The sequence below is a fragment of the Halichondria panicea genome, chromosome 5 (genome assembly GCF_963675165.1).
Source record: "Halichondria panicea chromosome 5, odHalPani1.1, whole genome shotgun sequence".
NCBI classification, from domain to species: Eukaryota; Metazoa; Porifera; class Demospongiae; order Suberitida; family Halichondriidae; genus Halichondria; species Halichondria panicea.
This window is the reverse complement of record NC_087381.1, coordinates 6,798,490-6,825,821: the sequence shown is the minus strand read 5'-3', so window position 1 is coordinate 6,825,821 and position 27,332 is coordinate 6,798,490. Positions and strand designations below refer to the sequence as shown.

At 40.3% G+C, this 27,332-nt stretch overlaps 3 protein-coding genes and 1 long non-coding RNA gene across 6 annotated transcripts; 1 reads left to right on the top strand and 3 right to left on the bottom strand.

Moving 5' to 3' along the window:
• Window positions 1–539: 539 nt before the first annotated feature.
• LOC135336027 (autophagy-related protein 13-like) lies at window positions 540–8,366 on the bottom strand. The gene is made up of 11 exons (XM_064531795.1): window positions 8,260–8,366; window positions 8,069–8,143; window positions 7,835–8,001; window positions 7,292–7,429; window positions 6,715–6,858; window positions 6,289–6,348; window positions 5,896–5,956; window positions 5,654–5,731; window positions 5,371–5,460; window positions 1,166–1,288; window positions 540–830 (listed from the first exon to the last, which is right to left on the bottom strand). The coding sequence occupies exons 1-11, from the start codon at window positions 8,314–8,316 to the stop codon at window positions 792–794; spliced, it is 1,032 nt and encodes a 343-aa protein (XP_064387865.1). The 5' UTR covers window positions 8,317–8,366; the 3' UTR covers window positions 540–791.
• A 198-nt stretch (window positions 8,367–8,564) lies between these two features.
• LOC135336008 (dynactin subunit 1-like) lies at window positions 8,565–15,675 on the bottom strand. Its single transcript, XM_064531769.1, has 8 exons — window positions 15,311–15,675; window positions 12,703–12,801; window positions 12,147–12,293; window positions 11,186–11,269; window positions 10,880–11,035; window positions 10,132–10,253; window positions 9,436–9,649; window positions 8,565–8,823 (listed from the first exon to the last, which is right to left on the bottom strand). Exons 1-8 carry the CDS (start codon window positions 15,656–15,658, stop codon window positions 8,728–8,730), a joined length of 1,266 nt encoding a protein of 421 aa, XP_064387839.1. The 5' UTR covers window positions 15,659–15,675; the 3' UTR covers window positions 8,565–8,727.
• Window positions 15,676–16,467: 792 nt separating this feature from the next.
• LOC135336009 (probable serine/threonine-protein kinase kinY) lies at window positions 16,468–18,700 on the bottom strand. Of its 3 annotated transcripts, XR_010394653.1 has the most exons (6): window positions 17,735–18,700; window positions 17,598–17,644; window positions 17,420–17,486; window positions 16,917–17,267; window positions 16,709–16,806; window positions 16,469–16,667 (listed from the first exon to the last, which is right to left on the bottom strand). XR_010394653.1 is itself a non-coding variant. In XM_064531770.1 (5 exons), the coding sequence occupies exons 1-5, from the start codon at window positions 18,534–18,536 to the stop codon at window positions 16,790–16,792; spliced, it is 1,284 nt and encodes a 427-aa protein (XP_064387840.1). In that variant the 5' UTR covers window positions 18,537–18,700; the 3' UTR covers window positions 16,468–16,789. The 3 variants fall into 3 exon arrangements, 2 of the variants coding, with proteins under 2 accessions (XP_064387840.1, XP_064387841.1); XM_064531770.1 differs by having other exon boundaries at window positions 16,468–16,806; XM_064531771.1 differs by having other exon boundaries at window positions 16,469–16,806; window positions 17,604–17,644; window positions 17,735–18,699.
• Window positions 18,701–19,632: 932 nt separating this feature from the next.
• LOC135336108 (uncharacterized) lies at window positions 19,633–25,402 on the top strand. The gene is made up of 4 exons (XR_010394703.1): window positions 19,633–19,966; window positions 20,936–21,026; window positions 24,600–25,249; window positions 25,315–25,402. It is a non-coding gene; the product is annotated as an uncharacterized LOC135336108 (long non-coding RNA).
• The last annotated feature ends 1,930 nt before the right edge of the window (window positions 25,403–27,332 follow it).

Below are 27,332 nucleotides of genomic sequence, written 5' to 3'. Positions count from 1 at the left end.
CTAGCCCACTTTAGCTCAATCATATTTACCTGCATTGCCGAATGATTCTCGCTAAAATTTAATTTCAATCTGTTACCTCGCTTGATTCTCAGGTGCAGAACAAGTGCTCTCACCCACTGTCCTCATAATGTTGGCCCCTTTTCCTATTGATAACCAATAACCTAGTGAAACCTCTCCCCTTTTCCACATAATAGCCGGAATGTGCAGAGGGATCCTAATTTATATGTTTTCGGCGACCTCGAGCTCAATCCTGCAACTGCAGGATATATTGTACACCCTCGGCTACGCACCAAATGATACCTCCAATTTTCAGCTAGCAACTTCATGCATAATAATATATTGCGCTCTGTGACATTAGTCAATAGTATCTAGCTAAAAAATATTTGGTTCCTATAATATATAATTTAATTTAGCTAGTAACATGCGCATGTATATACAAAGCAGTCATTTTCAACATCAATCGTATAAGCTAGTACTATAAAAATGGGTCATAGCATGCATGCATGTATCGAATAATAATTAAATCACTGTTTATAATTATTGTTTGCTAATAAGCTAGTGTTTTGTCTGTCAACGAACAATTATTATCATTATTTATATTACACACTGTCATAATCAGTATAATTATTATCGGAAACTGCTCAATACATAAACTTTATAAGTATGAATAAAAGCAAAGACAACAATAAAAATGTATAACATGCAGAGTGATGATAAGTTGAATTGAACACTTTGAATGAATGACTGGATAGTAAGAGTATAATGGCAGCTAGTTCAAGAGAGGTGAGAGGTTAGTTAGTTTCTTTGATGCTGTGACTTGCAACCAATTCCTGCACAAGAGAAAAGTCAAAAATGAAAGCGTGCAATGCTCGTCAGTGCACCAGATATCCCCCCCCCCCCCACTGCATTGCACAGACAGTCCCCCACCATGCATCTACCCATTGCACAGGGGACAAAAAAATGGCATTACTCAAATCGCTTACGTACATTAACATGTGGACATTTTGGGACCTATGGAGAGTCACATGACCTGTTTAAGTGGTTGATTTCTATGATTATGCTTCTATTGAGTTGGGACTTAATAGATATAAGAGGTGTCCGTGTTTCAAGGGGTTCCACTGTAATACTACTGAATTGAAACTCCTCCCCCTGACACACCCCTCACCATAGCAGCTGTGACGTTCATCGACCCTTCGGCAGAAAACAAGTCTAAAGTTGTTTCTTCGTTGCAAGCTTGGAGCAATTCACTCAGCTCATCACTAGCTGTACGAGCGACAAAAGCTGGCTTCTGTGTGTGTGTATGGGGTGGGGGGGTAAGTGACTGTGTGTGTGTGTGTGTGTGTGTGTGTGTGTGTGTGTGTGTGTGTGTGTGTGTGTGTGTGTGTGTGTGTGTGTGTGTGTGTGTGTGTGTGTGTGTGTGTGTGTGTGTGTGTGTGTGTGTGTGTGTGTGTGTGTGTGTGTGTGTGTGTGTGTGTGTGTGTGTGTGTGTGTGTGTGTGTGTGTGTGTGTGTGTGTGTGTGTGTGTGTGTGTGAGGTGTGTGTGTGTCTGTGTGTATACAAAATGTGCAATATACATTGAACGTTGTAGCATGCAGTTCTCTTCATTACGTATCTTTGCTCAGGCAATATACACCTAGATGTATAGTCTAACAAGAACATATACCGTGCATGCAGTAATGTTTTATTCCCCCAGGGGATTTCCAAACATGCATAGGTACCAGTATTCCTTCAAACACGTATATATAAAGATATTTCCTGTTCCCATGCATTCTCTCTATTGAAGCTACTCTTGATCTCAGCATTAGTGCAACCACGAGGTCACAACACAGAGAGAGCAGTAAACAAGCCTAACCACAACATATGGAACAACCCTCAGTAGTAGCTCTGCTGTGATCACAAAGATGCAGTTTCCTTGTTTAGAAATAAATAGTGATGTCAGATATAATCTAGTAACTTCAAATAAAATATGCGCAAACACTTGACAGGCGATTGTATTTGTAAAACATAACAAAACGGGTTCAATCGAAATCGTTTTCTAGTGACTTTATTATTTAATAACGTGCACGCTTGACCACGAGTATTTTGACTGGGGCTACTGTCATCAAAGGTTGGTGGATGTGTGTGTGGTGACTGTGGTGACTGTGATCCCCTCTAAGCAGGTTAGAGCCTCTGATAGCACTCACTTGTTTGTTGCTAAACACCTGACCACACCTAAAACTGATTAGCACCTTCCAAAGAGAACAAACACATGCACACACTTTCAAAACATAGATAGCTTGCTATCAGTGTGCAAACTGTTAGGAGTTGGTTGCTACGAACAAAATACGTTTCACAATCGACTAAGTATAGTATCGAGTATAGCTCATTGGATACATTGACTCAGTTGTGCCTTTGCCCTCGGGCCTAAGTCACTACTGAGCCAATATATCCCATGTGGCACTCGTGCATGTGTCATAAAATACCCTACAGCGGGTGTAGGTATAAAATTTTGCAAAAAGACCGTTCGCGAATTCGGAATAGCAGCCTTTTGTAGCATGCATGCATGCGATATTAAATTGGTGGGTGTAAATGTTTGTGGTATAATTATGCTTACTCAGCGAAAACCGTGAACATTAATCTTATACCCTTGAAATACATGCAATTATACCTGCATAAATTATAATTATGATAATGGCTACTCATTTTGGAACATCTATGGATATTTTGCTTTTTTGTCTGCTTTTTAATCAACAAAATTCACATACACACACTAAAACCAATTTAATTTTTGTCAGCACATTTCCATTTCACACATAATTATATAATAGGACCTGCAGAGTGAGTGAGGCAGGAGACATGCTAATAGCCTCAGGAATACAATTATGGAGGTACTAACAAGATGACACTAGCTGCTAACTGGAAGTACACAATGCTCAATACAGAGACTGCTAAATACAAACATTAGCTTCTAACAAGGTTCCTCCTGTAAGGTCAGCCATGAGGGCAAACAGATGGACACCATAACAGAGTGTCAATAATCACCACATGAGGTGATAACCATGCATCATAATGCATCCTCATTGGCACCTTTCGAGCACTAATGTGTTAAAATATTATTGCAGTATAGCTAGTATACATGTAGGCGAGAAAACAAATCTTACCTGTGCATGTGTAAATATCTAGAAACAGGTTTTTGTGTGCACAGTGGAGCTGTCTATTGTAGTCACCCTCATGAGGCAGGCCACCCTCTATAATACAGCCACTGCATGTTGGTCTGCTTAAGGGCAACCACATATATAATTATAGAGACAGGTTTCGCATTTAATATTCACGACAACACAATGAGATTCTCATTTTAGGTTTTACAGACAATGAGACATACAGATGAAGGTATAGAGTGCATACTTAGACACAATACAAATAGACCATGTGATACAAAGATGTATTGTGCGTTACTTGAGCAGACCAACAGTGACTGTATTATAGAGGGTGGCCTGCTAACACAGGTACAAACACATGCTATGGAGACTTTGGGGCCCATTAACCTGGCTGTATTATAGAGACCACATAGTACAATTAAAAACTAAAAATTCCTTGTTTTTAGTTTATCGAGATAATGGAATGCTTTCAGGATATAAAACCATGACGCTACACCACTCTTCTCCTACACAAGCGAACCAGACTTATTATTACAAAACTGTATCGATATCCATTCCAACCTCGGGTGGGCCGCCTCTTAAACAAGACTCCCATAAAAGAGACAATCAGGCATTTGTCATGGCAACTGATTGCTGGCCAGCTTTGAAGACCTGGCTAAAGAGACTGTTCGTTTTAGGGAGTTGTTTGATGTGGCTGAAGACACAGGTGGCCTGATGTCAGTCAACAGATGGGGCGGTGATGACAAGTTATGCCACACACATTGGCAAGACCTCCTTGTATACTAACTAAATTAATTAACACCTTGAGGCATCGTATTACTAGGAATACTTAGCGTCTGAAAAACTGTTTGCGAATGAGCCAAAATTAGTGTCTTTGCGATCTAACTTGGCAAGGGTCGTGATGTCATACAGCACCATAAAGTATACGTTTTTGCAGTTTTTACGTTCATCATTGGTGGATCTACACAAAAAAATACGTTTAGTACTCACAAAACATTCATACAGTAGATCATTGGTGGATCTACACAGTGTTGCTACACAGGGCATGTGCATGTACAGGGAAGTCTTCAAAGGCCAACAGTGGCTGCATTATAGAGGGTGGCCAGCTAACACAGGTCCAAACACATGCTAACACTTAGCCCAGCTGTATTATAGAGGGTGGTCTGATTATAAGGTAACCACAATACACAAGATATTGCATGTTACACAACAAACAAGCAAACCAACTCGCACATGTATACCCTCAAATAAAAGATCCAAGTATAAGTATAGCAATGTGTACGCACATTTTCAGCAAACTTTCTATAAATGAAAGGACGGACAGACGTAATAACTATGCTCTGAAAGATCAGACTGAACAAAACATCAAGGGAAGCCTTGAGTCTCATACCCACATATACTGTAGGTTCTTAGTACAGCCATTAAGAAGCTCTAAGATACAGATGTGGTAAATTAGATCTGAGTAATCAGATTCCATCTGTCACCATACCAAAGCGATGGTATCAGCACAGACCCACAGTGTGTGCAGTGCATACTTGAGGTTCCGCAGTCACAAAGAAACAGCTGGTTGGTGGTGGCCAGGGCGAGCTGGGAACACATCTGAACCCAGCCTAGGAATGCACAAACACTTATAACCATCTGACCACATTACAAGCCACTTCCTGTGATAGCCAATAATAACTATGCCAACTATGACTATTGGTACACAATCTCATCTCGTGCTCATAGATAAAGGTCAGAGAAGGTACGATGTTTTTGTCCCCTTTGGTCCTGCAACCCCAGAAACCCTGAAAATGGGCTTATGTTAACAAATCAAGCTTCCTCGTCGTCCTGGGCTGTTGGGGTTAGCTTTTGTGAAGTTAGTACCGATTTGGGACGCTGTTCAGGAGCAAATAGGCGCTTGATTGAGCACTTTAATTACATTCCGTTCACATGTAGGCCTAGTTTGTTTAATGCTGAGTTAGCTAATCAAGTGTTTTAAATTACTCCTGCACGTCATACCTCCTTTGCTGGTGAAAAACCTTTACGAATGAGCCAAATCAGCAGAAAATTTGACCCTTTGCGATCTAACTATTGCGTTCTGGCAAGGATCGTGTGTATTTACTAGTACTAATTTACGGATCAGTTCGCAAATGTTTGATGCTCGTAAAACATTCTAGTTAATACGGCACACGCCTTATGAGTGGGTTAATAACATTGCAGTCTAGTAGACATGATAGCCCCGCCCACTCACAATATCTCCGACATTGACGAGTAGGAAGCCCTCCTGTTCCCCCGTCACTGAGAGTGAGTCCAGCCCCTCCATCACTGGGTCATCATCACCCTGTAACAAGTTATAATTATATAGCAACGGTTACAACTGTAGGAACAGTTATTCAAATACTGTATAGCGGGAAATGTTCATAAATATAAAATAATAAAAACAGTAAATTTTCCCGTTTTTTTGAGGACAACTAGGAGAAACTACCACGCACCAGTGTTTTATATATTATCATTTCGCATGCTGCAGATCTTACTTGCACAGTGCCTGCTGATTCTTGTCTCTCGATGATCTCTCTAGGCAAGACCGAACTGAACGGATGATGGGGTTGTCTCTGTGTGTGTGGTGTGGGCGTGTGTGTGTGGTGTGGGAGTGTGATGTGGGTGTGTGAAGGTGTGGGTGGGTGAATGAGCAATGAAGAATTGTTTATATGCTGTAGTCCGACAACTATTTCTTATCATCACTCGGTGTTTAATCAGACCGGGCCATTGTACTCACCTTGTTGATCGGTGAGTAATGACCCTCCGCAAATGGCAGCTCCATCCTCTTCAACGAGGTACTGGGGAACAATGGACATCTTATGAGCAGAATGCAGTATAGCTCAATGTTGTCAAGGCAATGGCTTAACTTTTGTGGATTGTCGAATGAATTTTGCATTACGGTATGTCAATGCAAGTTAATGTGTTAGCAAGCCACCCTCTATAATACAACCAGGTTAATAGGCCTCTCTATAATTATATACGTGTAGTTCCACGTTTCCAAGCAAAAGCAATGGTCAAATTCCTCATTACAACTGAAAAGTTGGCCAAAACAAGTAATTAGTTGGCAAGAGAAGCGAAACTTTCAGACTACAAACGATTAAACAATTAACGGATTAGTTACTGAGCTTACTGTTCAGTGTCCTTAGGAGGTGAAAACTGCTGAGTTGGCAACAAAGACTCGCTGATAGATCTGTGAGGTAAAAAGAAATATTGAAATCGTCATCACAGGATAAACCATCGTGCGTGCCATAACCCATTGTATTACAAAATCTACAGACCACAACAAGACCAGATGTACAGATAATTGTGATACTGTAATTATAGACCTTCTGTTTTTCTGCAGAAAGTGAAGCCTTTTTAATTGGCAACTAATGTAAGTGTGAATCATAAAGATGTATTCAGTAGCTCTAAGGAGGCCATCAAATGGTGTGCTTAAATCTAAGATCTGTGACTGCTAAAAATCCTTTAAATTACACAAAAAGATGGTTTAATTAGCAAATCCTACATACATGTACAGTGTATATGAATAAGGAACAAGTACACAGGCCCCGCCCACCTCTCTCCGTGCAGTGTGAGGGTGCTCCGATAGCTCAGGGATATGCTGATGGTGCCGTATGGACAAGCAGTGGACGCAAATTTTACGTGTTTGAAATCTCTCTCGTAGTTAGGGAGATCAGGATGACCACAGTACACTCTGAAACTGTGTGTGTAAGCGTGGAGGGGAAGAGGTCAGCTTCAAAGGCTATTATAGTGTTTATGCAATCGGCCTTTGTGGGGATCTAAACACACCATAAGATTAGATAGGCCTTTCACAGGACAACAAAATGCATTTAAAATGTGAAATTAGACAATCTAATTCCTGTTATGGGCACTCTTGGTATCAATACAGGTACATTTTGAGAAAATCACTGAAGGCAAAGAGCTATTGAATGAAACTTTTTTATTGTAAATGGGCTTCAAACCAAACATGAAAAGGCCTCTCACGTTACTATAGTTACTGTATCTTGTTTAGTTGACTATAACTATCTGCATGTATTGTTATAGTAATACATTATTATTGAGTTATGGTATTGCCCGTGTCTGTGAAATGATATTCACAACTTTGCTAACAAGTTAGCAGGTGGGTGACTTACTTGAACTTGTTCCCATCATCCAAGTGGCGGGAGTAGCGATAAGCCGGGGTGGAGCGTGAGAGGGTGATGACACTCTTGAGCATGAGGCTGAGTCGAGGATAAAGGGAGTGGCCCACTGACACACTAATGTCACGTGACCTGTATTTGTGGAGGGGGGGGGGCAGAAGAGTTGAAGTATGCACCTTGCAAACTATATACATGTATATACAGAGCACATGTATCACATGTATCACATCTAAGAAGGAACATTTCGTGTGTATGACTGATAATAATTATAGTGAAGACAGACCAACAGTGACTGTATTATAGAGGGTGGCCTGCTAACACAGGTCCAAACACATGCTATGGAGACTCTGGAGCCCATTAACCTGGCTGTATTATAGAGGGTGGCCTGCTAACACAGGTCCAAACACATGCTATGGAGACTCTGGGGCCCATTAACCTGGCTGTATTATAGAGGGTGGCCTGCTAACAGGTTAACCACAATAGACTAGTTTCACTGTGTAATGAAAACATTGTACACGTAAATATATTTGTACTCACTGTGGGTCAAGGGTCAAAGTCCATGTCTCCAGTACGAGTGAGTCCCCATCGTTAGTGTCCATAATGATCTCAAGGCATACCGGACAATCCTGCTCTGGTAGTCGTCCCTCTAATGATCGTCTCAACTCAGCACTCACTTGCTTGTCATCAGGCAGGGACAAGTTGAACTGTGTGTGTGTGTGGAGGGTGTGTGTGGGCGTGTGTGAGTGTGTGTGTGTGGGCGTGTGGACTTACCCAGTCATTACCAGTGGGTACGGAACGTGTTCGTATCTTGTCTCCTCTCCGAGACTGGACCACCGTCTGTACCACCTGTACACATCACACATATCACACACACACACACAATACACACCCTGGCCCCACACACACACCATACACACGCACACACAGCCTCTATATACCCCCTATGATAACCTCCCGCGTACCTTGGCCGTCAAAAACTTGAGAAACTTGTCAAACTCTCTTTTCTCTTGAAAGCTCATTGTTGATAGATAGGGATCAAAGGTCAACAAGCTAGACAAAAGCTAATTTGAGCCCCACCCACTTTTCAGCTAGTGGGTGTTGAATTGCGGGGGCGACCTAGTTTCTCCAGGACATGAGACGACGACCTTTACCGATTTTGCAATTATGTTATAGGTAAAGATCGTTTTTTCCTTGTATTAAAATTTGATGCCAGCACCTCCATAATTATCACATCATATCCCAAAATTCTACCTTCAAACCACATGAATATCATCATTAGCAGCATCATTCAATTTTTTTCACAAAAATGGTTGTATATAAAAATATTTAATTTGGGGAGCACCTGAGACATGAATCTAAAAGCTGATAATCTTCTACACATGCTATATATGTAGTCATGGAAACGTGTCCATTCTGTACGAGGGAGTTTCTTATTTAGTATGGTCGACAATTTCCTTCTTGAGGTCAGAGGTCACTTTAGGGGGTGCTTTGCCGTCCATGTCCTTTACACGCCCACGCTTCTCGTCCTGTGAGGAGTGAGAAGTGGAGTGTGAATAAACACTCTCTATAACAGACAGTGCCCAGAAATTTTGAAATGCATGGTGAACTATTTTCAAATCTACACAAATATTTGCCGGTAAACTATATAGGCCTATAGGAGGAGCTTAATACCGACCACCACGGCCAGTGTGTGGGCACAATCCTGCTACCGTATTACTAGTGAGCATTTAACATTTGCGAACTTAGCGAGGGTTGATCAATTCGCAACAATAAAATCACAAAATCTATACTAGTAAATACACACGATCATTGCCAGAACACAATAGTTAAATCGCAAAGGGTCTGATTTGGCTCATACACAAAAAGCTACAGGAGCATGCATCAAACATAAATATACAAACTTAATTTAATATCACAAATACATACACCACTTGTATGACATCACAATCTTTGCCTGTTTGATATAGCAAAGTGTCTCGTTCGCAATGGTTTTCACTCGCACAAATTAATTTTTATACGGTATTGGTACAAGTATAGGGCAAAAAATATTGAGGTATAGATTACAGTACTTATAGTAACAGTGACTATACAGCACACTTGCTACTACCCACCCCCTCACACAAGCCACATCCACTCACGTCCATTGCACGGTCGGCCTGCTTCTGGTGGACCTTTCTCATTGTCTCCTCTTGAGAACGGGTTTTAGCTTCGGCCGTCATATACTCTTGTCTAGCAGTCTCTGCCATAATCTTTGCCTCTTTTTTTCCTGCCTCCCTTGCGATCGACTCGAGCACCGCGGCCTTGGCATCGGATAGAGCACCTTGAGGAGGTTCCCCGTTCTCAATGAGACGTCTGTGTGTGTGTAGTGTGTGTGTGTGTGTGTGTGTGTGTGGTGTGTAGTGTGTGTGTGTAGTGTGTGTGGGTGTAGTGTGCATGCGTGTGTACTGTATAATGTTTAAGGCAGGATTATCCGATACAATAATCACTTCTAGACAAAAATAACCACCTTGACTTTTAGACCTATAACATAGTTTACCACATAAAAGACGCAAATGACATTATTATTGTGTGTGCTGAATTGAAAATGGCAACCACTTATAGAAATGTTTAGTGGGCACATCACTGTTACTAAGACAACGCGTATACACTTGCTATACATACAGATAAGCCTATCAACATGTAGTGAACTAGACCTACATCGTAACATGTATAAGATACCAGATGTGGTTATAGTACCAATCAACCACCACTACCGACCAGTGTGGGCACATGTGCCCTTGGAATTACGTGCAGTGCGGAGGTACCCCCTGGGACTACATGCAGTGTGGAGGTACCTTTGTCTCTCTGCCTCCATGGCTGAGATGGCCTCTCTCTGTGCTGCCTTGCGTGTGAGCTCCTCCTGGAAATGAAGCTTCATGTCCTCTAGTACTTGACTAGGGGGAGTGGAGTAGATAGGCTGTGTGGGTGTGTGTGTGGGTGTGTGTGGGGAGTGTGTGTGTGTGTGTGTGTGTGTGTGAGGGTGTGTATTTAATAGTATACAAATCAGAGTTAACAATAATTATTGCCTGGACAAGGCTAACGTAAAGTCCAAGTATTCTACAGTATGTACACTAATTAAGAGTCCTGAAAATTGAATAGTTTCTCCAGTAGCAGTAGCTCTACTAGTGTAAAGTGGTGAACTAATATCCAGGACCTAAGGAAAGGTGACATGGCGCTAACTGTATAGCTAGACCAAGAAATCAATGAGCACCAAGAGTGTTAACAAGAATCGAACACCTCGGTAATATAATTATAAAGAGAGGGACGGCCAGTTTAAGTTCTAGCACCCCCCCCCCCACATGCACTCAGTTATAAACAATCAAAGATAGCTTGCTGTGATTTAGATATAATTATAATTATAGCCACACTTTTTCAGAATAATTACGGACAATTTGGGCCTATGCAAAATAAAATACTGATTCACTGTATTGTAAATACTCTTACGTTCGCCACACAAGATCCCGCCCACTCACACACACAAGACCTGCCCACTCACAAGACTCCCGCCTGCCCACCCACACACACACGACCCCGCCCACTCACCTTGACCTGGTGTTGGGTGGCGAGCAATTCTTTCTGCACGTCCAACAGACGATTGGCAATATTCACACGACGTGTTATCTCCTCCTCGTTTAGTGCCTCCTCTACGCGTCTCTTACGCTCTGTTTCCATGGCAACATCGGCTTGCTTGGTCTCCACCTGTAACAAAAAATATTTATAAGAACATTAACATTATAATACAGGCCGTTCTTTATAAAAAGTTTGGTACATCATTTAAAACAGCTAGTAGGGACCTGCATCGTTTATTTCCTATAAATGGAATTTCAAATGACTACAGGTTTCACTAACCGCTTGGACGAGTTGTTGCTGCATGTTCAGTTTCCTGTCCTCAGTGATCCTCCGAGTCTGCTCCTCTTTAACAGCAGCATCCACCTGTGTAGGCAAGTTAGTGTTGGTCAATATTATAGTAACGCTTAGAATGGGAATTTAACAATAAATTAGTGGTGGCCCTTGGGAATTAAGACCAACAGTGGCTGTATTATAACAATAGACAAGATTATTTTGCTTTGTGCATAATCATTATAATTATAATTATATAATAATACGTAGAAAGACCAGTGTACTGCATATATATATATGAATATTATCAACTGTACCTATAGCTAATGAGTATGTGTGTTTATGGCTACTCTACTGAGAGCTGCTTTGAAGGTAGAGGTGTTGGTAAGTGCTCCAATCAAAATCACGTTAATACAATTATTAATAACAAGCGAAATTTGCTTGTGCTTTGAGAATATTATCAACAAAGTGAGCTAGTCTACAAAGGGCCGTGGTGTTGATGTAACGACAACATTCTACAAGCTTCTAGACTACATAGCTGTATGTAGATAATTAAAAGCAGGCCAAATTCTTAACCTATATAGCACAGCTGTAAAACAAGTGTATAATTATTGTATACCATCAGAGATGTATCTACCTCGAGGAGGGAGGGCGTGTAACTATATGCATCAGTCAACATACTCATCAAAATTCAAGTGAAGATTGGATGCTAAAGACTTTTCCTCAATTCATGGAGTAGGCTAGTTAACCAGCTATAGGTGTTCTTGGATCCAGGATCGTGACTATGCTGATATACAGTACTGATAGTGCTACAGTTGTTCTAGTGAGGTCTCTAGCTAAAGAGCTCCAGGGTCAAAGTTTAAACCAATGGCTGCTAAAACATGATCTATGAATAATTTCTTATTAATTAGTATGCAGCCAGTTGCATCCCTCTTGTCTATACTCTAGCTCTCGTCTATGCCCGCCTAACCTTCATGGTCCGGATCCTCTTGAGTAAGTCTTCCTGCACGTCAATCAGTTTGTTGTATGTCACCATACGAGCCTTGCCCTCGTCTGATTGGTCGTTAGTGCTGGCATCTATCCGACGCTCACGCTCAGCCTCCACATCCTCGTGGACCTGAAGGGGTTAATGCTGTAATTAATTGCTCTGGACTAATGGTCAATATTATTTCAACACTTGTTACGCAAATGTCCTCAAGTTATACACGTAGCTAATGTGAAAATAGTTTCTATAGTGATGGCCCTGGGCAGACCAACAGTGGCTGTATTATAGAGGGTGGCCTGCTAACACAGATCTAAACACATGCTATGGAAAATTTGGGGCCCATTAATCTGGCTGTATTATAGAGGGTGGCCTGCTAACACAGATCTAAACACATGCTATGGAAAATTTGGGGACCATTAATCTGGCTGTATTATAGAGGGTGGCCTAGCTGCTTCATGAGGGTGACCACATAGCTAGAGACAGCTCCACTAGATACTGTACAACAGTTCTTATTGATAATGATAATACATCACTAGCTCACCTGTTTAGCGGTTGCCTTTCTGACAAGTTCATCGTGAACATCTCTCTTCTTGTCCTCAGTGATCCTCTGTCCTTGTTCCAGCTCCTCAGCAGCCTTCACCTGGGGGTTAAACACAAGGGGTTAATCACAAGGGATTAATCACTGAAACCAGAGGAGGTCCGACAGCAGCTCAGCAATTAGCAAGCACTTAGCCTCTGATTGCACTCGGCAATAACGCTATACGTGGGAGGATTAGTGTTCAATCGGACACAATAATCTCTAGAGCTGCACTGCGCCAGTCGGACCTCCAGTACACTGACCATGAAATGATGAATGAACAGCCCAAGTTGGAGTACTTATTTTTATCGTTGTGGTTTTTTATTGAGTGAACTCTCAGTGGTAGCTGGAGCACTCAGTTATTTTGTGTTGAATTAATTACATGAGAATAATTGAATTGGCACCTTCGTGCTGTTTAGTGATGCATGGCAGTGAGTCAAAGCACCCACCCACGGATTACGTTATATGTGGAGGGTGTAGGTTGAGTGGGCGTGTACTCAGCAGTATGTGAGTGGGCGTGTACTCACAGTATGCGGGGGAGGGAGGAGTAATTCATTAGTAGTCAATACAGATCATTAATTATCCAGTACAAAAGGTAATCAATCATAATCATGTTTGATCATGATTGTAAGCTGAGAACAGAGTATGCCAATAGCTACTGATAGGCACATGTGCTTGTATTTATTTATTAGTAGACCCTCGCTAATCCGGACCCCTTTAGTCCGAAACCTCGCAAATCCGGTCAAAATGAAAAAGAGCGGCTATCAATAGTCTAATGAATCAGCAATCAGCAATCATTTTATTAATAATACCTCGCTCAGTACAATGGCCACTGCATAGAAAACTCACAGATCTAGACTACTCTATTGGAGAGAAAGATGAGACAAAAAGATTCTATAGCTATAGCAGCTCCCTCCTGGCCACAGTAATAGTTCATACTAACATGTACACAATGACATCCGTGTATTCGGATCAGCGATACTACTGTCTGTATGTTTTACTGTATACAGAAAATCATGAACTGCAATTCTAGTTAAGAGTCAGCAACTATTTTAATTAATCAGACATGACCTGTATACAAACTTGAAATACGAGTGTTCTGGTTCCAAATCAGATGAAAAACATAACCTACAGCTATGACAACTGAGAAAAAATAATGAACCCTTAGCTCTAATTATATTCACGAGATGTATTAACCATTGTTGTGGTAAACTAAGACCTGATGATGCTTCACTACTATTGACTCTAGTGCTAGTTTGTCAATAAAGGATCTTTGACCTCCCTAAAGAGACCACCTCTCTATTGAGACCACTCAGTACTGTCCCTACAATGCTATCACTATTGACCTCCCTAAAGAGACCCCTCTCTATTGAGACCACTCAGTACTGTCCCTACAATGCTATCACTGTTGACCTCTCTATTGAGACCACTCAGTACTGTCCCTACAATGCTATCACTATTGATCTCCCTATAGAGACCACCTCTCCATTGAGACCACTGTCCCTACCATGCTACCACTATTGACCTCCCTATAGAGACCACCTCTCTATTGAGACCAATCAGTACTGTCCCTACCATTAATGCTCTGCTATTAACACTGCATTCAATGGACCTAGCTGTTAAACTGATACTCTAAAACTTTAAATTAATTGCAAATGGCATTTCTGCACACAAGGAATGGCGTCAAAACACAACCTTTACGAAGCACTAACCCAATCAACAACCAGACATAACTTAACCACAAACAAATATTTAGATGAAGCTACAAGACTTAATAGTTTGGCAAACAGCTCTGGACATCGCCCTCAGGGCTATACATGGTCAGGGCAGAGGAGACATGTAGCTATGACAACAATGCATTAAGTTATCAGACAGCTCTCATCTGTGCCCAACTTTAGGCATACCCTGAGAACTGTTGAAAGTGCGTACTCCCCTTAACCTTTGTTTTGTATGCACAAGAGCGTAACTTGTAGAATTGGAGCTATCGCAATATATTGTACACCATGCATGCATATATAATTATAACTTTATCGATGAGATTGAGTCTATATTGCAATGCAACACTTCGAGGTTAGGGGGGAGAGTTGACCACATGCTGATGTGAGGGAGGTTACAGTTAGGCTGGCATGTGTGTTTGGCACTCTTATACTATAGTACAATACTCAGGAGGCCCACTACAGACACAGATACATGTAGTGGAGGGAGCCTAACCTTAGCACACTATAATTAACATAGAGAGCTAGAAAACACACACGATTACAGAAAGCTAAGAATTACACGATCGAGAACAATAGACCAATAGACCGAACAATAGACCATTCGAAGGTGGAAAATAAAATGTTAATGACAGACGAGGTGTCACTTTCCAACAAGAATTTTAATACTGTCACGTTAATTAACCACATAACTTGTATTGTATTTCAAATTTCTTACTATTATTATTCGTTGAGCCCTACGTTATTCACAGTGCACACAGCTACCAGCTAACTAACTAGTACAATGCAGCCTGCAGCAGCTATACATACAAGCACATGTGCCTATATAATTAAAGCACACAATATATATTACATACCTTCATGAGGTTGATGGTTCTGACCAGGTCTTCTTGCACTACAATCAGCTTGTCATAGACTGCGTTCTTCTGTGTGCTCCCTTGCGTCTCCTCGCTGATGCGTCGCGCACGCTCCTCTTCCTCTGCTGCAGCCAGCACCTTGATCGCCATCTCACGCATTAGCTGCTCTTGCACATGGTCTAGCTGGTCAACTGACACGTCTGGTAGCGCTTGTACGGTAGTCGACATCTCTTGCTTTGCTTCGTCTGTAGCTGTACTCGAAAATTTGCTTGAACAGAAAGCTAGCTCGTCACTTCTTTGCCAATTTGCAGACCTGTGTGTGTCTTTGGCTTTTAGACTGGACCACATTACAAGAAATTTACAAGCCATTTACAAGGCCAGTCCCACCCACCCACGCATTTGGCATGTCACGATGTTGATCTTTTCCATATGAAATGAACAAACGTCACTACAGGCTAATTGCGTGGGAGTTTATTGCCACAACAACTTCAATTTGCAAAACAACTCAATTTTAGGGCCAATTTTGTGGTAAAATTGGAGGTTTATTCCATGAAAATATTCAATGACTTGCTTATAATTATTGTGAATATATAATATTATTTTATCTGTTTGTTCCACATCACAGAGACACACACACACCCCACACGGCAGATATTCCTGGGAGGGCCCATCTGTACGGACAGCGGTGTCAAGATGACAGAGGACAAGGAGCTGACAGAACAACCTGATCCTGTCTTCATCAACGGGTAAAGAGAGGTGATAGAATCCATGTAGATCTAATTAGGGAGGTACTGAATCGCATTGAGTGCATGCAGCTAGCTTGTGCACATTCATTTTTTGATGAGTTCACTGATTATATTCATTAGCTGGTATTCGATATGAATATCCTCACCACTGACATGCTAGACACACCCTCTATTGTGTGTAAGGGAAATCCCATTACACATGTGACTGCATGCATGTTCATGAATAAACCATACTAGAGTACATGTTACATGCATGCTTAGCCTCGATTCCAGGCCGCAGGGAAAACCACTGTTGAAGGGGCTGGAGTCGAGGCTATTAGAGACATCTAAATGTTCCTGACCCACTTTAATTTCAATGCAGAGATAATTAATTAAGTAGTTTGCTTTGATAAATTATGATTATGTTACAAAAATAATTATTATATGTACAACTGTGGTCATTTGCTATTATTATTACATACATAAATTACAAGGGCGTATACGCCCTTGATAATTATAACCTTTGTGACAAAATCTATTTTACAGGCAAAAATAAAATAATACATGTTCATCATGCAATATCTCTACTGACTAGTCGGTTATCTAATCAGTAGCTATTTTACAGTCAACTATAGCACCAGGAGTACATGAATATTCATGTATACTCCTGATAGCACACAATTATATACACATCACTATATCTATCATAATCAGTGCTTGTACAACCCGACACACTGCATGTGTAATCACTTCATCAGTCCAGTGTACGATCTGCAATCAGGAAAAGTGAAAATAATCATGGTATATAATCATAGCTATGCTCAGTTGCTTTCTAGAGGGGAGAGGGAAAGGGGGAGGGGCACTGATGCACATGTACTTACAATTGCTGACAGATTTTAACAGCTGACAGATTTTATCAGCTGTGTCTCCTTTCCCCAATATCAGTACAATATCCAGTAGACCTCTGTAAGTTGCTCGTAAAGGATCATGTTGTTTCCAGACTCGCAGGCACTTCATCATGGCTGTTTGAGTTCCTTCGCTATGGTACAACCTATTCATATCGGCTTGTTCAGCAGGAGCTAGTCCCATGGCACTCGAATAGATGCTCACATCATCAAAATATAAGGCCAGTATGGAAGTATCAGAGTTCTCTATTTTACTATTGAGTTGCTTGTCAGTCAGATTGTATCGCCTCGTTAGTTCTTGGAGAGTGACTCGATTAGCGGGTGATCCTATATAGAGGCAGCAAATAACAATGGTGGTAAATAATTCACTGTCTTCATCAGCTAAAAAAAAGCCACGTGCATGTCTAGCGTGGCTCTGTCTACATGGATTCACAACAAAATTAATCTATATATATTCCTATTGACATAATTATATATACCTGAAAGAGAAAGCATCGAAAAATATGATGGGTGTTCTTCTCCAAGTGTAGCATAATAGTCATAGTCCTGTGAATATTATTATTATCGGAGTATACGCATAGTCATTTTCACACTGCATGGCTATTGAGCAGTTTTGTTACATTCATGCAGTATCTCACAAGTACATAATTATTACACCATTACGTAAGCATCTCCGTGCATCAGATGTTTCTCCAATTGTCCTCCTGTACAATTTTTGCAAGATACAATTATTAGCTATAAATTGGCTCATACATTATAGCAATGTTAGTTAATATAACAGCATACAAACTTACGAACAAAAGTGGCTGATGGCCTCCTTTTCTTATCTTCCTGCAAGCAGGCCATAACGTGTGGCTTAAGAGGGTGCAAGCCGGCTTTAATTTCTTCAAAATATGATGATCGCTCCCTTCCAGAATTGACGTTTTCCAGTCTGAGAGCAATCTGTATCATGATCACTCCACAAGAGAACACGTCTAGACTTTGATCATAATCTTCCTTTTCCTCGTGAAGTGCTTCACGAGGTAGGTAACCCATGCGATGACCAATAGTGGTGTTGAATTTTAAAGGATCGAGTAGTTTGGACATTCCAAAGTCAGAGATCTTAGCTATGGGAAAGGGTTGACTTTGCTTTAACAAGACATTAACGCCACAAAGATCGCGGTGAATGATATTCCTGCTGTGGATGTAGGCAAGACCAGAAGCCAGGTCCTTTGAGAGGCTAATCTCACACTGACTTGTGAGGGAGCTCGAGTGATCATGTGTAGAGAGATAAGTGCTCAAGTTGCAATCCATCAGCTCTGTTACTAACATGATATTTCCTGATGAATGCTCAGTTGTTGCCAAGTGTTGAAGTACATTTGGATGCTCAAACGATTCCAGAACAATGCTTTCACGACCAAATGCACGAATTGCATTTTGCTGTCCTGGACCAACAGGAAAGTTGGCCTTCATTGGTGTGGCAACATGGTGCAACATCTTTACAGCACACACCTCATTCTTGTACGTTCCTTTGTAAACCATTCCATAGGCTCCAGAACCGATAGCTTCATTGAAATCAATGAAAAGTTCATCATTTATCTTTTGAACACCTGACATTTTGTGCTAGTGTAGAGATGAAAGATTGCAGGAACTATATTATTATTTGACTATCACATGCGAGTTTCTACATGTAGAATGATGCTTTTACTGCATGTAGCTATAGTTGGTATTCTTGGAAGCACCTCACCACAGACATTCCATACACACCCTATGTACGTATATGTCAGAGGAGGTACGACATAGGTTGACCTTTTGCTAATGAGTTACTCCCGTATTGCATTCCTGCAGCATGACAGGATGTCACGCCCACATTTACCTAGAGGAGGTGTGGCCTCGCGTCATAATTAAATCATCAAGTTTCACAGAGGAATTGTGAGTGTACGGAGAAAGAAGGGAATATACGGAAGCACAACACCAAAACTTGCTCTCCTAGCTAGCTAAAAGGCTACAAACGATGGTAGTACTCCACAGTAGTTATAAATAATGCCTAACTATATCCTGTGACATAAGAAAATGAATAGCATAGTCATAGTTGAAGAAATGAGCTATAAACTTACAGTGTAAGAGTTTGTTGCGCTTTCTATGGCTCCTGTGTTAATGTAATACTTATAGTAGATACTAAGATTGATAAACTAGTAGAAAATGCCTCTTGGAGAGACTCCAGAAGAGATAAACACAAAGAACAGTAAAATAGCGCTGACGGTGCATAAAATACTTGCTGAGTCAACACAAATAGCATGTGGGCGTGACATCCTGTCATGCTGCAGGAATGCAATACAGGAGTAACTCATTAGCAAAAGGTCAACCTATGTCGTACCTCCTCTGCGTATGAGATGCTCCCTCTCTTTCAGCCTGCTCAGGTCCGCCATTCAATGCATACGTGGCGCTCGTTCATCAAGAGGCCACGCTATGAAGATGTCACCTGTGGACCTGGTTATAGCAGAGGCCAGCTTGCAGCAAAACTAACAAACTAACTGTTCACCTCATGTACACACTATTTTACATACACTGTTCTTTGTTTTATTATTTTATTATACTATTATTTACTTGCTTCCACCATAAAGGTGTTGTTTACTCCCAAAAAAAAAAAAAAATAATTATAATTATGGTGGAAACATGTGACTATGAATAATTACACAGAGAAAATAGGTGTGCTGTATTAGCACCGTGGTGTGCTAAACAGTGATTCAGCACACTACATGTGCTGTTTTGTAGGCATATAGCACAGCCTACGTGTTGTATTGGTGTGCTTTTTCATGGCTTGTAATTTTGATGTTCGATTAATGTACTGTGCTAAATGTAATGGGTGTGCTGAAACAGGTAAACATGCTAATTCAGCACAGTGTGCTGTTTTCAGTACCAAATAAGGGCATGCAGTACAACAGATGTGCAGCTGCAGCTGCATAGCAACAAAGACTTTATTTGCTGTTCTTGCAAAGAAGAAAAGAAGCTGAGTTTAGACTGTTTGACAAAACCTGTGGAACTCGGTAAGTTTCCTTCAACATGCTGAACAATGCTGTACAATGTAATTGCACAGCTATTGTATAATAATTATTGTACCAGGTGTCATACAGTACACAGGGGAGCATCTGTACAATGTAATTGCACAGCTATTGTATAATAATTATTGTGCCAATTGTACCAGGGTGTCATACAGTACACAGGGGGAGTATCCCCTCTGGCTCCAACCCCCCCCCCCTAAAATTTGCATTCAGGTATTAGTAATGTTGTATGACTGAGTATCCATAGCCTGTATACTAACAGGGTATTGAAGTAACATGCAGTTGACTTTTTTTTAAAGAATGCCTTATATTTCCCCCCTCTACTTTAAAATCCTGGGTGTCATACAGGATTTTAAACTCACAGTTCTTTACTGTGAGACTACTCTGGTCCCGGTGAATGTCCGGAGCGCTATAGCTATTCGTTAACACATAAAGCTTAGTTTCATTGCATGCATGTCTGACCAAGAACCACTGCCGTTTTCGACTGTACTTGTCATAGCGTACGTTGCACTATTATTGTATAGATGCAGTAAGCGGTCAATATAAGTTCCGTTTATGTAGTACGCCAGTACGTTTACACTGTATTAAAAGCATTGCAATTTACCGTTGCACGTTGCAAGTATACATTTTGCAAAAAAACAAACAAAGAGACAATCCTAGTCACCTCGAGTATCGTAGCTAGACTAGTTACTTAGCTATATGCTGTACATACTTGATGCTATGTTTCAATATATATAATTTATAATTATTGTACATACTAGATCTACTGCTTTTCACGTGTATATACATTATAGTTGTGAGACGCCAACTGCCCAGAGGGAAACCACGCCATTCGCAAAAATACACCTAATTCCCTCTCACGTCTAAAGTTCTTTCAAAATGGTGGTCGTACTTTTTTGAAGGTACTATAATTAATTATTGTTGTAAGAATTGATGTGAAAAACCATATTGCAGGATGATGCTGAAAGTGACACGTGTTGGAGAGAGCATTATACTGGACACCCTTGTATGACCAGACCATTGTAAAGTATCGACACAATTGGAGGTATGTATTATTATGCTGCTGTGTTGCCACAATGTTTTAGGTATAGTGGCTTTGCCCAAAAAAACAATTGCAACAGTATACCATACTTATCTGACTTAGTTATCTGTCTATATACGTATACAGCGGTCAATATCCCATTCCGTTTGCATAGTACGTTTAAAGTGTTTCCATTTTGATAAGTTAAAAGCGTATTTTACTGTACTGTTGCTATATACCATTGCACTTTACAAATGCGGAGTGCTGTGTTTTTGAATACAAAGCGACAATCCTCTAGTAATAAAATATCCAGCTAAATTTTGCTTAGCTATAAGCCTATATAGTTCTAACATAGATCTAACAAATATATATAACGCACCATTCACCGCACTATTTTTATTAGCATAATTATGCCTCGAGGCGTAGCCGCACGAGGGATACGGTAAAGCTGACTGTGTGTGTGTGTGTGTGTGTGTATTCCAGCAGTAACTGCTCAACGGTTGCAATGCGACGAAAACTAACAGCTTCTATAGGCTTTTAGCCACGTTCTCTTGGATTTTGATTCGTGGATTAGCAAACTAAAGCTTCTTTCTCGAGTTATGGCTAGTTTGACTCACATTGAAGGCTGTTGCAGTCTCTTCAGAATCTTTCATAGCATCATCTGTCCGCACAAACTTTCTATTCAACATATGAGTTAGCCTTGCACTAAAGCGCTAGCTTTTTGTTAGCTACAATACTCAGAAAATATCTGTTAAAACAGCTAGCTAGCAGTAGCCATTTGTGACACACCCTTTAATTATTCCTGTGGATGTAATGCGCATGCGCGCTCATTCCCCATGTGTGAGAAAATAATATCCAAGATCCAGATCCTCCTGGCAGAATCGTCTTTGTCTTGAGGGCCTGGTAAGCCACCATATAACAATAATAGATAACAATATGCATGTACACAGGTCTTTTCTTCTTAGATATTATATACACTGAACTACAGTACAGATCCTGGAAGAATCAATTTTCTTCTTTCTTGAGGTCCTGGTAAGCCACATAATACAATCAATAGATGCATGTAAATAAATCTTTTCTTCTCAGTGACTTTATATAGATAAGCTAACTTTAATATAAAATTCATTATAGAAACTAATAATTATAACACTCTAATACTTTTGAGCGAAAGCACAACATGGCGAGAGGCATTAGCACAGCGCCAGCTTGAACACTAGTTGCTATAGCTATCTTACATGTAGCTATAATACAAAGCTAGCAAGCTGCAAAATTTCATGATAACTATAGCTGCATGGGTGACCAAAGTAATTTTAACAACAGAAAAAAGCTCTTATCTTGAGCGTCCTTTTTAGCGTTTAATTTGCGCTGTATCAGTGTATTATGCACGTACTACGTAAACGGAACGGGGACTTTATATTTACCACTTTGTAAGTTCATAATTGATAAAAATTGCTGCTACGAAAATCCCAAATTTCCTTGTGCGTAAAACGATTTTTGATTGCCACACACCCTCCTAATTAATGCAAATCTATACTGCCACCTGGTGGCACATTGTCTGCCCGGCCTTGCAGCTGTAGCTGTTCCTCTTAAGCTAACAGTTCTATTGATATAATAATTTATAGGATAACGCAGTTTAATTAAACTTTTCGGATTAAGCTTTATATGCAGCTCTTTTCTGACAATTAAGGGAAGGCTTGTAGTGGATTATATTTGTTGTTTAGCCCTTACAACGAGTATTGTCAGTGGAAGACAACTTCTCAATCTGCTCTCTGTACGAGATAATTGATGGGCCCGAATATTGATGCTGCTCTATAATAGCACAACAAGAACTCATTTGCATTATCATAGTCTTGCAAACTTAATTGTGCGTAAAAACGACTATAATGTCTTACTAAGAGTTCATTAGGAAGAGTACGCAACTCCACTAACCGTACTAGTAGCATAGATTGAAGAGTTAGAGGGATAGGAAACGGAGTGGTGCACATGATGATTTTACATTGAATCTGCAGTGGAGCCTCGAAAATTATCCGCGCTACGCCCTATGAACGAGGCTATTAAGCACATTTTTGCCGGGTAACTCCCAAAGCTGTGTTTCCTCGAGACATCATCTCTTTCAGCAACTTATAACACGCCTAGTCCATGAGCCACGTGTAGTACTTGCTAATGACTGACCACACCCAGTAAAAAGAGACTTTCCAATAAGTACTAGTTAATGCACGGTTGCGAGTGCTCTATGGATATTATTGGCCAAGCGGAAGTTCGAGAAGCTTATGTAGCTCGAGGCGAAGCCGAGTGCTACATGATGCTTCGAGAACTTCCGCGAGGCCAATAATATCCATTGAGCACGAGCGTAAAACAGTGCATTAACTGGTTTGTAGTTTTTAGCTTAATTCTTGCAGCTACCAATAGCTATCGGCTCTAGTATAGAGCTAACTACTAAGTAGAATAGCAACCTTCTACGAAAAGATTTTGCTATTTCTGATTCTGGAGAGACTGAAATGCCGCCTTCAACGTACTGGTAAGCAAAACTAGCCTTTACTCGAGAATAAAGCCTTTGTTAGCAAGATAGCATTGCTAGAAGCTTATAGAATCACTTAGCTGTACTCGCATTGCAACCATGGAGCAGTTGTAGCTATTATAAAATTCGATGGCTTAAAAATCAATTATTTTGACCACCAACCGTGCTCTACCTACCCCAGCCATGCTCTAACTACCAAACTGTTCCAAAAATGCCAACCACAGAATAATAGAGCACGGTCTGTGGTTACTACAGTTGTAGATCCTAGTCTATGGCATTTGTTAGCATAGTTTTTCCTTTGATCTTTGTACAAAAAAACTACAAAGTTATATGTTCCCAAGGCTGTTTTAGAGCTATTGGAACATGTAACGTGTAAGCGTGCTGGTTATGACTACTACAATAGGTATAGACCTTGAAATATAAGTGAGTTGCACGGACTAAGCACAGTTTATTATATATGCACTGAGTGTAGAAATAGATATTGTTGTGATGGCCTCGATTAAACCGCAGCGTAGCGCGGATGTTACTCGAGATACCAACCGTTTCCTATCCCTCTAACTCTTCAATCTATGCAAGCATTCTGTCTAACTTACGTACAACCACATGCTGTTGTATAAACTGTAAAATCTTAAAATTAATCTGCACGAATGGATGAAGTGATGATTACCACTAATTTTATTCATTGCTTTTCCTTATCAGCATTGTTATTGTTATTGTTGTATCTCAAGTGACTGTGGTTACATGCAATAGTGAGTTTGCCTCCTGTGTACAGACTATTGGTGTTGCGTACTCTTCCTCTTGGTCTTACCTGTGTTATATGACTCTTTCTGTAGCTGGAATTCTTTGCTTTTGGCTCATGTACTTTTCATGCACTCGGCATTTGTCATGAATCACAGCAAATACTTTTCTTATTTCGCCCCATAATAATTATAAGTTTCATCGCAATGCATACTTTGTTCATGCTATGACTGATGTTATGTACCTAATCTATACGCACTTAATTATTCTTATATAATTTTATACTTGGTTATAATTCTACTGGCTTTTATGTGACATATTTTTCTACTTCACGCATGCAGGTGATACTGAGAAGTCAAAGGCAGTATCTTGCAATTGCAGTGAACTGAGTGCAGACTTGTTGTGTTGCATGTTAAAAGAAACCTTTCACTTTCGTATATCCTTATCGTTTGTTTAGATACAATTTTAATACTGAATTGATGTATTGTTGTTTTTAATGTTTGAAATTAATTTAGCACAATACAATCAGCACAGATGGATGTTTCAGCACATTAGAATTTAGCACATGTGTCGGTTTAGCACATTAGGTTGTTTAGCACATGTGCAAATGTGCTAAAACTGGAGACATTGGTTTAGCACGGTTTTCTGTGCTAAATCAGCACGTCTTTTTTCTCTGTGTATACAACAGTGTTAGTCTCGAATTCCAGCCGTTTCAAGAATGCAACCGATTTAAATTGTGGGTTATTATCCATGTGGACCAACTGCGCAGGCACAAAAAGCTTCTAAGTCTTGCATTCAACATGTTGAAAAAGGTGGCAAACCTAGAGACCTTTCTCACTAACCCCATAGTCTAACTACAAATCCCAAAAGGGAAAATTCAGATCGGAACTCCGCCACCACATGCATGCAGGAAAGACCTCCTCAATGAATTTCTAGACAGCTTGGATGAGACAGACAGAGATCAGAAAAAACTGTTTAGCGACATCAGAAGGTACTTTGGTAAATCTCACACACCTACCACCTCACTAGTGGTAAACGGTATTGAATTCACCCCAGAAAACATTTTGGAGGGATGGATGACACACTACACCAAGCTGTTTTGCCCTCTGACGATCCGTCCTACAATTCTAACTTACTGTAAAAGCTGCTATGGAAAGAATACTGGCATACCCACAGGAACATGCATGCACCTACTCTATAAGCTTTAGCAGCATGGAGGTCTAGGAGGCCATCAAATCGCTGCCACTAGGCAAGGCAGCCGGCCCAGATTGTATATAGAGCCAGAGACATGCAGGAGATTCGCTGGTGCTCCACATACTCATCTCTTTAATGCAATTGCAAACCAAGGCTACATCCCAAAGCAGTTCAGGGTTGGCCTTCTCATTCCTATCCTGAAAGGTCCAAGCAAATTAAGACCACAAAGATCCAGGCAATTATCGTGCACTGCACCGGCAGCCCTGCCCCCATCCAGTGTAGACAGCACTACTTCAGTTACTGATTCAGGAGCACTGGTATATGTGACACAAGCTGTTGTAGTGCCACCTTCAATGGCAAGAACAGGAGTTCTCGACAATGCTGAAAAAAATATAAGATTATTTAACTTGCTCTTTGGATTGTTGCATGTAACAACATTAAACTCTGCGATGTATTAAGTACTGTGTAGCGGGCATATTTCGAGGGTATAAATTTTTGCAGAATGACCGTTAGAAAGGTGTTCACGGATTTGCATGCAGCCTTTTTGTAGCCATGCATGCAATAGTAAATTCATGGATATATAAAATTTATGTTCGCTGCACATGCTTAATCAGCGAAACCTGCGAACATTTATACTCGAAATATACCGGCTATAATTATGATATACTTACTCTGAGCATTGAGCAGGTCAAACTGGACACCATGCAGTAGTAGCACCAAACAGGGATTGACTTCATGTTAGCTATAATAAAACAAAGTGTGCTGAGCAAAGGGTTAGTATAGCCTCGATCCCAGGCCGATTAGGCTAGAGCACATGCACTTTATTTTTTAGTGTATGCTGCAGATTTCTTCAGAGAAACAGTATTACAGTAACTATAATAATAGATCTATATAGTACTTGAAAAATGAAAGGAATTTTTAAACTATACTGTATGCATGCATCTGTGCGTTGCTCCAATTAAAGAAGTCTGTTCTACTGCATATTGTTGCAGCTTGTTAATTATTCTTCTGTGGTATATCGTGCCCATAAAACGTATTTAGGTCATTAGTCAAGAATAGCTATTGTCCAGGACTATAGACACATGCAATTAAGTAACTCTCAGCGAATATCCCTCTACATAATTATGTATAATAATTATACAGAAGAAGGTAATGTCGGGTGTACTTGATTCATGCATGCATGCAGTGCACATTTTCAGCTCCTGAATAGATCTATACTTGAATTCTTTTTGCATTATTATGTTAATTGTAATTATAGGCCTCGGTTGTTATGTTAGAGATATTGCTTATTCAGTATTATTTTATTATTCTATTTAACCTATTATTATTAGTTATTATAACATGCATGTATATATATCGCTTCTCTCCAATTTTGCCAAAAACTACTTTTAACAAGGATTACTCCGTTAGTTCAGCTCAACCCATGAGAACCGGCTGGAATTCGAGACTACAACAGTGTATAGTTATGCACCTCTGCAGGGCTTATACCTATACATGTATATATCAATTATTATGTACTCTTGTGTGATTATATGTTTTATATGCGGTTAGCAAATACCAGAAGTCAAACTATAAAAGAAAATAAGTGTGTGCACAGGACAGACATTGTAGTACATTGTTCCATTGTAGAGGGTAAAACACTCTTTCAATTTTATACACATGAAATCTCATGTGAAATCGTAACCACAAATGCTGCAAGCTTTGTATTGTAATAATTATTTCATCTCTGAGAACTAAATTATAATTCAGTCTTTTATATAATTATTTCAGTTAAAAACAACAACAAAAATTGTCCAATATCTCCACTCTAGATCCAAATATCCGAGGTGCAGTCGCCGCCAGGGTAACGTATCTCATGGGCCAATGACGGGCCTTCGGGC